The sequence below is a fragment of the Marmota marmota genome, unplaced genomic scaffold, assembly GCF_001458135.2.
Source record: "Marmota marmota marmota unplaced genomic scaffold, marMar, whole genome shotgun sequence".
Lineage (NCBI taxonomy): Eukaryota > Metazoa > Chordata > Mammalia > Rodentia > Sciuridae > Marmota > Marmota marmota.
This window is the reverse complement of record NW_025999895.1, coordinates 2,374,380-2,384,274: the sequence shown is the minus strand read 5'-3', so window position 1 is coordinate 2,384,274 and position 9,895 is coordinate 2,374,380. Positions and strand designations below refer to the sequence as shown.

The window sequence follows — 9,895 nt, the reverse complement described above, 5'->3', positions numbered from 1 at the left end:
GACAAGGGGAGGGTGGGGGGCGGTGGAGGGCCACCCCTTCTGAAGCAGGGGATGTGGAGTCTGAAAGTCCACCATGTGGGCAGACAGGTGTCTTGGGGAGCACAGAGGGTGTGACAGTCCACGTCTCTGAAGTGGACATGGGGTGGGAGGAGGGCTCGCCACTGGAGAGGGGCTGGCTTGGGGTCTTCCTGCCCCGGGGAGGATGCTGAGGCCCCCTGCCTGGCAGGCAGAGCACAGCGAGGGCATGCTCAGGCACCAGGGCCAAAGCAGGGCAGAGCCAGACCTGCCCCCTCCGGGTTCCAACATGGGTCCCGGGGCAGAGACCCTGTGTGCTTCACACGGACCCTCCACCTTTGGATGTTATGTTGGGTGGAAGGGGGAGAGACCCCAGTACAACAGGGCAGCACTGGCCATCTGGGACTCACTCACCTGGTGTGAGAGGAAGTAAGGTGAAGGCGTTTCCTGCTCACCTGAGCCTTGGCCACCAGACTGGGGGTTCCGGGTTCACCCAGCCGAAGGCCTGGGGGCACGCGAGGCCTTGCTCAGAGGGTCTGCAGAAGTGTGTGCTCTTCCACCCAAGGAGCCATGCGGTCCCCACAGTGGATCCAACCCCTCTGGGACGCACAGGCTCACCACCACGGACCAGCTGTGAGTGGACGACGGGGAGGAAGCCCAGGACAGGCGGGGTGCAATGTCCCCTGACTCGAGGAAGACCTCTGCGGCTGGTGGCAGTGTCAACCCTGAGTGCACAGAAGCCATCCTCTCCCAGGCACAGGGGAATCCCAAGAGTCTCAACCTGAAGCCTGGCTCTCGGGGTGGCTCGTCCCCTGGGCCCAGCATTGGTGACCACACGGCTGTTATTTATGTTAGAACTACAGCGGAAAAACAAGGCCTGGGGGAGGGCCCTTCTGGGCAGGGCAGGTCCAGACTGTGACCCCAGGTGGGGGTCGAGATGGGCCTCACCCTCTGCAGGGCTGACTGGTGGGGGAGGGACCATCCCTCCTGAGGACAAGCTGCCCGGCCCTGGGGCTCCACGGTGCTCCTGCATGATCAGCAGGGCACACGGTACCTAACTCCCCCAGGGACACACACTGCAGCAGATGCCTCCCCTGGGCGGGAACCATGCCCTGGTGCCCTCGTGCAGGTGACGGCACTGAGGACACTGCCGGGCATCCACCTGCCAACCTCAGGGGGCATGCGGAGGTCTAGGCCATGGCCAGGGAGACAGAAGGCCAGAGCCCTCAGACAAGTGGCCTGAACCTCAGGAGACCTCCCCATGGCCCCCAGGCCCCAGGAGAAAGGACTGAGACCAGCCCAGCTCTGGGAAGCCCTGCCACCCAGAGGAAGCCGAGGGCTGGAACCCTAGCTGGGGGGCTCCGCGGCCTCCCATCGTCCCGGTGCACAGGTCCCTGTGCCCAGCTCCCCAGGCTGGGGGGGGGTCAGCAGGACGAGGGGCCATGCTGATTCTCCCTCTAATTCCCACCCATCTCGTTTGCCTCTTTAAAAATCTCCTAACTGCAGGACTCGGGCGCTTCCTGCAGTGGAGCCCCTGGCACGGAGACGCTCCCTGAGACAGAGCCACCTCTGTGCTGCCAGGCCTGGCTGCCCTTCTTCCTCACTGTCCCCTGCAAGCCAAATGCTGTCCACTCAGGGCCCAGGGTGAGCCTGCCCAGAGCAGGGTCTGCTGGCCAGCCCCCAGCTCTGGTGACCCCAGTACCCCTCCCCGTCCCCACCTTGAAGAGCCAAGAGGCAGGACAGGTGGAAGTGTCCACAGGCCTTCCTGCCTCCTCTGCCCCACACCCAAGTGTCTCTCGCTACAGGCCCTGAGAGACCCGGGGCCTTGTGCCATGGACGCTGTCAACATGATTTTATTTCCTTTGCATTGGAATCCACGAAATTCAGGAGCGCGGAAGGGGCTGTGCCTAGCAGGGGTCATGGTCACCAGACCTGGCCTGAGTGGAAGGGGATTGTATTTAAAAAGCAAAACAGAACAAATCACTCGCCGAGACAACCCCATCTGTCAGTAGTGAGTGGTGGGAATTTCATGAAACCGCCCTTAAACAACAAGACTGTCCTCCCCACCCCAAAGCACTGAGAAAAGCTGGTCGTGCGGCTTTCCCTCGTTGAACTTGGATTCCACTTCCTACCTGGACATTCATCCTGATGCATCTCAAACACCGGGCAGCAGCAGGCTGTTTGCCCCTGCTCTGTTCTGGGAGGCCCAGGGACTCCCCTCTCCTGGTGGCTAAGCTCCAACCTGGGAGGCGGAGTCCTCAGGGGACTTCACAGCCCAGCGGGTGAACGCCCAGGGCACGGCCTTCCCTGAAGAGCTCTATGTGCAGGCGCACAGGCAGGAATGCCCACGCCCAACGGCCGATTTTCTTCCTGGCAGGAGTAGAGTTGTAGGAGTGACCTTTAGAGGAGGCACAGAAAGGTTGGCCCTCCGCAGAGGACACACAGCAAGGCGGAGGCGCAGGAGGGGCCACAGGTTTGCTGACTCCAAACCAGGGCAGAGTTCTTGTCCAGGGCATCAGCCCTCATGGTCAAGGCTGCTGAAGGCTTAGGTCAGTGGTCTCTTCCTTAAGTGGCTGGTGAGGCCTCTGGGCCATGGCGTACCATGCTCATGGCAGCTTCTACAGGAAAAGTCCCCACAGGTGAGGTGGCCCAGGCAGGTGTCCTTGTTCTCATCTAACAGGTGAAGAAATAGGCTGGGTGGGCAGAGGCCACCTGGCCAGGGAGGGGTGGTGGCAGTTCAAGGCCAGGCCCCTGCTCCGGGGAAGGGCGTTCACACAGCGCTACTCCCAGCCCTGGGGAGACTTGGGGGATTAGCTTTTAGGTCTGGAGCAGCCCCACAGGAAGGCCTGTGCAGCCAGCAAGATCCAGGCTGTCCCTGGGGCCCCTGGGATGGGGGGCCCAGGCGCAGGCCAGCCTCCTGGTGCCCTCCTCATGGCCCAGCTGGGCAGCCAGTCCTGGCTGCACCTGGCCCAGGTTGCACCCCTGCTGAGCAGACACAAAGAAGATACTTCCTTCCCTCTGCCTGGTGAGCCCAGGGTGTCCCCACCTCCCCCAGCCTCTTGCAGGGGGACCGGGAGGCTGGATCGGGAGGCTTCTGCAGGAGGAAACCCCAGCGAGACCTAAAACCCTGCGGGCCACCCCAGCTACTTCTGCCAGAGGCGGTCAGCAGCTCAGGGGGACTTCACAGGAACAGATCCCCTGCCCCTGGCCCACAGTCCCTCATTTCCTTGTTGCCCCCATCTGTTCTCAGGGCCAACTGTCAAAGGCCTGAGCTGGGTGCCCTCTGCCCGCCTCGGCCCCAGGCTGACTTCACCCCAGCAGGGCTTGGCACAGGCTCTCAGGGGCAGCTCCAGGATGCGTCCCCCCCACCCCCACCCCCGGTTAAAAACCTCCCTCTGCCTCACGCTCCGGCTGTGGAGGGACCCGAGCTGATGGCCTCCAAGCCCACGTGTGCCATGTGACTGTCCTTCTGCATCAGGCCCTCCTCTTCCGCAAGAGGGCAGGGGCACATGACCCGAGAGTCTCCCAAGCTGGGACCCGAGTTGGAACCTTCTGGAAAAGCTCGCTCTTCCCCAGCACCCGGGGAGGACCCCGTCAGGCCCAGGTGGCAGAGAAATACTCATCCTACACCACCCGCCATTCCCTGGGTGCACCCAGCTCCCGACCTCCTGCCAGGTCCCTCTGCCCTGGGCGGACGAGTCGGAAGTCAGCTTTCCTGGGTGTCAGGTGGACAGTGCCAGCACAAGCACACCAAAGGTCCCTCTCCTCCCAGAGACCAGGACGACGCCATGCAACACTGTCAGCAGACGTGTAAGTGGCAGGGCCAACGAGGCGCCGACTTTATGCGCACACACGCCCGCCCACCAATAGCATTAAGTGTCATTTTAAAAAATGGGTTAAACAAGCGGCCTCGCGGAGGATGGCCATGGCGGGCTGATTACCCCCTATTTGCACGTCGTGGCGGTGGGAAGCTAGGAGTCTAATGACTGAATTATCACCCTAATGCCTTTTGCTGGCTGGGAATAATCCTGGGGTAACAGCTGCCGCAGGGTTGGGGCTGGTTTCCTCTAATTGCATCCAGATGAAGGGAGCGGAGCCAGGGCGGGGCTTCCCCTCCAGCCGGAGCGGCCGGCCGCACACCCGGCTCTGGCTTCCTGGACCCTGGCTGCTCTGCAGAAGCAGATGACATTGAGGCCCAGGGGAGCAGAGTGGCACTTGGTCACCCTGAGGATGCAGCTGGTGCAGGTGGGTCAGGTCTTGGGGAGCTGGGGACTCAGGGGGAAGGCCTTCCACCTGGGACCTTCCACAGCGAGTGGAGACCTGGCCCTGCTCCACCTGCCCTCAAGACAGCAGCCCCAGGGCACGAGGCAGGGAGTAGCACAGGCGTGGGTGAGGGCAGGGGCTCCCTCTCCCACCCCAGGGAGGGGGTGACCTGGAACAGTGTCGTTTGGACCAAGACTTTCTAGTGGTGGCAGGTAGACTGTGATGACAGTCCCATCCTGGGCCCCCTGAATCCCCAGGCTCCTGGACAGGTTGTGCAGAGGGAACAATAGCAGACAGAGTCCATTTACCCACCCCAGAAGGCCAGGTCTGGCCGCAGGATGGGGCAGACGTGTGGTCCTCCCTGGCCTGGACAGGTACTCACCCAGTCCTGCAGGGGCCTTCACCAGGGCTGACCTGCAGGAGGGAGGCAAGGGACCTGCCCTTGCACCTCGAGTGCCCTGCTGGAGCTTCGGAACCGATGGCCCCGGAGGTAAGCAAGCCAAGAGCAGGGCTGCCCAGCCTGACTGCCGACCCGCGGGCAGCGCGGTACCTGGGCGCAGCAGTTTAGGCCGATGATTTGGGGGGTTATCTGCTACACAGCACTCCTGTGGCAACGGAGAGCTGACAGGACTATTTGTGGGGTCTGGTTTCCAGAGGAGGGTTAGGAAGGATGGACCTGGTTAGCGCTACCTGTTTCCCTAGCGGACCAGGAGCCAACACAGACAGGCAACCCACTTTCCCCAGAAGCAAAACAGATGAGAAGTCCACCCCCCAGGCCCCCCGTGGCTGGACTGCAGTGGTTAACAGCTCAGGATCTGCACACTGGGGGCTCCAGTATGTTCTCCCCCAAAGGCTCTTGGAACAGAGGGACCGGGAACTTGTAAGTGCCTTGAAGAGGACTTGGGCTTATGGAGGGAAAAAAAGCTGAGAAGGGAGGGGGCTGGTGTCTTTCTAGGACTGGCACTGTCCAGCAGTGCCCACCCTTCAGCAAGGAGCTGTGGGCGGGAGGCAGCTCTGGGTCTGCGCTTCACAGAGGCACCCAACTCCTGGCGCCCATCGCATAAGACATGGCTCTCCTGCAACGGCTGGGAGCTTCTGGTCACAGCCCATGTGCCCCGTTCTGTCCCAGGAGGGGCAGCCGAGACCCAGCCCTCGGAGGATGGAGCACAGGGGAAGAACTTGTCCCCACCCACCCCGCGGAGAGCCCGAATGCTCCTTGACTGCGGCTGCTCTTGGTCCACAGTCACAGCAGGGACCACGGGTCCTGCAGCGGGTCAAGAGGCTTCTGCTACTTCAGGTGCCTTGTCTTGGCTTTCTGTTAGTACACTCCCACCGCCCTGAGGAAGGGATCCTCTTCAGAGGACCTTGCAGGCACACGCACGTGCACACACACATACACACACACCTGCCAACCCGTTCAGCCCCCAGATGGCTGCTGGATCTGGTGAGACTGACTGTGAACAGTGCCAGGAGTCCTCAGGGGAAGACCCCAGCTTAGGGGCAGGTGTCCGACCCTTGTCCACCAGGCTCTGGCTCCGGCTCAGTCGGGCCCTTCCTCCCCATAGCCAGGATGCACAGCACTTAGGCAGCTGGCGCGAGAGACCCAGGTTGGACACTTGTTCTGAAATCGGAGGGCTTCCTGGCAGATGCCCTCAGACCAGCTCTGCAGCTGTGGCTGGGAAGGGGGAGGAGTGTGTCCAGCTCACTTGGAGAAGCCGCACGAGAAAGCGTCCAGTGTGCAGAGGCCTCTGGGCCTGCATGGGCCCCGCTGCCCGCACCCTTGGCACTGGGGTGGAAGCCTCCTCCTGTCCCTGCTGTCCCCTTTTCCAGGCAATGAGGAATTTCTGGGCTGTGCAGAATTCCCCCAGGCAGCCGGCGTGAGGCAGCTGCCCGGTCCCAGCTTCCGGAGCCGCCTGTCCTCTGGGAGGGTGGCAGGCCTTGCTGCTGTCATTTCCAGGCTCTGGCTGTTATTGGGGAAAAGGGCTCTTCATTTCGCCCACAGCCATCTTCCTTACACTTCTGCCATCCGTCCCCCCGCCCCTCCCCCACGCCCAGGACCTCCTGCAAGGTCCCCTCAACCTGTCCAGTGCAGGGAGTCCCACCTATCTGCGGAAGCCAAAGCCTTCCCGAGGTGTCTTCGGGCCCCTCTTGCCTTCTCTTGGAGCTGGGGGTGAAGGCATCTCCACCGTGCCCCCATAGGGACAGCCCTCGGAGCCTGGGTGGTGGCCGGCACACTCCACAGCGGGCATGTACCCACTGTCCCACATTCCCGTCCCACAGAGCTTGCATAGCTCATGCAGGCTGCAGGGGATCCGCGGCAAGAGGCGGAACTGGTACAGCAAGCTCCTGGCCTGCAGAGAGAGAGGATGGGGTCAGGGGACAGCCTGGTGGCCTGGGATCCCCATGGGAAGTTGAAGAATGACGTGGCCAGGGCCAATGCCTGTGGGCTCTGCCCACCGGCTCCCACCTAGCACCACACAGTGGTCTGGGTCTGCCACGGCTGCTGGAGACTCTGGCAGAGCTCACAGCTGCAAGCTGTGAGGAAGCCCTCCGATTTCAGAGCTCCCAAGCTGCCCAGTGAGGGAGAGCAAGGCCAAGGCTGCCCAGCCCTGCCCGGCCCAGCCTGCCATGTTTGGCAGGACCCCTCTCTGACTCAGCTCGGCCCCACCTTCTGGGCCACCAGGGTGCCCTGGAGCTCTGCCCAGCAGCACTTCAGCAGGAGACTGGAGGGGGGAAGGAGGGCAGAAGTTCAATGAAGTCCCCTTTATTCCAGTTGACCTTGGGTGGGAGCAGCCCCTCCCCAGGCCCAGCCTCCCGTTTCTCTAGCTCTGGGCTGAGTAAGACTCCCCAAGGTGGGGACCCCACGATGGTGCCCCTGAGAGCATGGAGACAGCCACGGGGACACATGACCTAGCTGGAGGGGCTGCAGCAGGTACCCACCCCTGGGCCTTGGTGGTAGGGCCCAGCGCTGCAGGTGCAGATGGGCAGTGGGGTGGGACTCCAAGTGCAGGGCAGGCTCTGTGCAGGCAGGGGCGGGGCTCTTGCTACAAGGGGCGGAGCTTCAAGAGCCAGGGAGGGAAGGGCTCACCTTCCTGAGCACCAGCTCTCCGTTCATGTGCATGGCCAGGTTTCCAAAGTGCAGGAGCATCTGGTCAGTGCCCAGCTGCTGCTCGATGACGTCGTCCCCGTAGATGGCCACGATGGCCACGCAGATGAAAAGGTGGAAGTAGTCCGTCTGGGGGAGACAGCAGAACTCTGACGGGCCCTGACTGGCCTGCCTGAAGGACAGGCCTCGTGCAGTGGGCAGAGGGACTCCAGGGGGAGGGCGTCTGCACTGGGGGCCTATTTGTGGGTTGTGGGGGACTTGGCAAGCTGTGCAGGGGCCTTCATCCTCAGTTTCCCCACATGCAAGTCAGGTCTGTCGGCAGCCACACTCCTGGGCTGCTGCAGGACCCAGAGCAGCGACGCTTGTGCCAGGCAGCCATGACTGTCAGTCTCTGGGTGGGCTTTCTGTGTGACATCCGTGATGGGGCAAAGAACCCTTCTTCCAAAGCCTGGACCCCAGAGCTCACTGTGACGTCCTATCCACAAACGTCCTGAGAGGAGCTGTGCACAGGCTGGGTCAGGGTCCTCCCCAGGTGCAAGCCAACCAACGGGCTGGTCTGCCCTGCTGTGGGCGTCCCGAGGCGTGCCCCAGAGACTGTGCTCCACTGCAGTCGGAGAAGCAGGTCCCAGGAGAGCAGTCCCTGGGACCTCTTGGAACACTGACCCAATCTCGATGTCCCAGCCCTCCTCTTGGAGGCCCACAGAGGGCCCCACTGCCCTCCTTTAAGGCAACCTGTCCTGGCTGGGACCATCCTGTGAGTGCTCCTGCCTGGGCACCTCAAGGAACCCCACCTTTGACACAGTGGCTCACTGAGACACAGGATGGACGGGAGCAGCAGAAAGTGCATGCGAGTCCCCTGATGCCGGTCACAGTTCCCCACAGAACCATCCCCAACCGGGCTGCTGGAGTGCTGTGCGTGGGCACAGGCCACAGCAGCAAACCTCACCCGGGCCTGCTCTGGGAGACGCCGCGCCCTGGGCCGCCCGGCCTCTTCCTCAGAGCTCCCTGCAGTGGTCTTGTTTTGGTTTGGGCTGGCCCTCTGGCAGCCACTCTGACTTTGGCTGGGGTGAGAGTCCCAGGAAGTGGACACCCAGCTTTGCTGGAGGAATGTGGGGAGTGGAAGGTGGAGCCTGGTCCACATGGGCTGGACGGCGGCACAGAGGGTCTCAGCTCTTGGGACAAGGTGTGGGGCAGGCCAGCCCACCGCACACTGCAGGGAAATGGGTGAGACTGTCCCCCAGGGGGACACTCAGGAATTAAAGGCATTGTCCGGCAGTGACCCCTGCCAGAGCTCACTCCTGGCTAATTAGCCTCCTCCACCTCTCCTGCCCAGCTAACCAGGGATTGTTCCAAAAGTGGCTACATTTACCCCAAGTCTGAAAGCCCTGTGGACTTGCTTTGTGGGCTTTAAACAAATTGGCAGTCGGCTGGGGTGTGCAAACAGGCCAGGTCCCTGTCATCGCCACTGATCTCATCAGACCTGGGACACAGTACAGTGGTAAGAATCGGCCCTCTTCAGTGAGTGATGCTGAGGTCACTTGTAACACAAGGTAAAGGGCAGGGTGGGGTTTGCAGGCCATCCACGGTGCGCTTCCCCTTACTAGTGCAGGTGCTCCGTCCTGAGCTCCGTGTCCGCTCGTCCACTCATGTGGGCCAGGCACGCAGACCGGGGGTGGGCCGTGAGGAAGGTATAGACAGCTGGTGGCCCAACATAGGTGTCTTCAGACTCCCGTGTGACCCCCCCACCCGTGATGCCACTCAGGATGGGAACTGCTATTGCCACGTCTGGGGGTAGGTGGTATCCACCTCTCTCTGCTAGCTGCCCTGGACATCAGAGCTTGCGCCTCAGCAGAGGGCCGTCGCTCCTGAATGCATCCCAGTACTTCTGTAAAGGCTGGTGAATGCAGAGACTCTCCCATCCTCTCGCATCACCCATCTGTCCCTAACTCAGGCGCTAAAGCCACGTGACAGACTCCACCCTGTCCTCAGAGGACAGTTGGTGGAGGAGATGCTGGTGATGGGGACAGCAAGTGGAGGCTGAGACATACCATCAGGGCTCTCGGGGGGTTGCTGGGGAAGCAGAGCCCCCCTTTCCCTGGGCCTGAACCTGTGGCTGAGCAGTCCCAGGGGGCGGGGTGGGACAGTGCTGTCCCAGCATGTGGGCACCAGCATCCTGGGCTGCGTGGGTTTCAGTTCCTGGTAGGGGCCTGCAGCCAGGCCCAGGACTAGGGAGCAGTGGGGCGTGGGGCGAGGCGGGGGAGCCCCCACCCTGCCAGGCGTGGGTGGCCACTCACCTGGTAGTGGGCCCAGCAGGCCTCCCAGATGCGCAAGGCCTCGGCCTCGGGGAACTCCCGCTTGAAGCAGAGCAGGAGCCAGCGGTGGCAGAAGAGCATCTGCAGCCCGTCCTCGCCCAGCGCCGCCAGGTGCCGGTAGAAGCGCGGGTGGGTCAGCCGCAGCAGCTCCCGCAGGTACAGCTGGGGGCGAGGCAGGAGCGTGAGCCCGCCCCGCCCT

The 9,895-nt window shown here is 62.6% G+C and overlaps 1 protein-coding gene across 6 annotated transcripts in view; it reads right to left on the bottom strand.

The window, feature by feature from the left end:
* Nucleotides 1–3,826: 3,826 nt before the first annotated feature.
* The window catches only part of Tbc1d16 (TBC1 domain family member 16), a 78,059-nt gene continuing 71,990 nt past the window's right edge, over nt 3,827–9,895 (bottom strand). For 5 of the 6 annotated variants that reach the window (XM_015504094.2, XM_048797558.1, XM_048797562.1 and 2 more), the window contains 3 exons: nt 9,679–9,858; nt 7,367–7,513; nt 3,827–6,629 (listed from right to left, as the gene is read on the bottom strand). In XM_015504094.2, coding sequence (XP_015359580.1) covers nt 6,381–6,629; nt 7,367–7,513; nt 9,679–9,858 — 576 coding nt within the window. In that variant the 3' untranslated portion in view covers nt 3,827–6,380. The remainder of the gene's footprint in view (nt 6,630–7,366; nt 7,514–9,678; nt 9,859–9,895) is intronic. The other variant, XM_048797555.1, reaches the window with a different exon arrangement.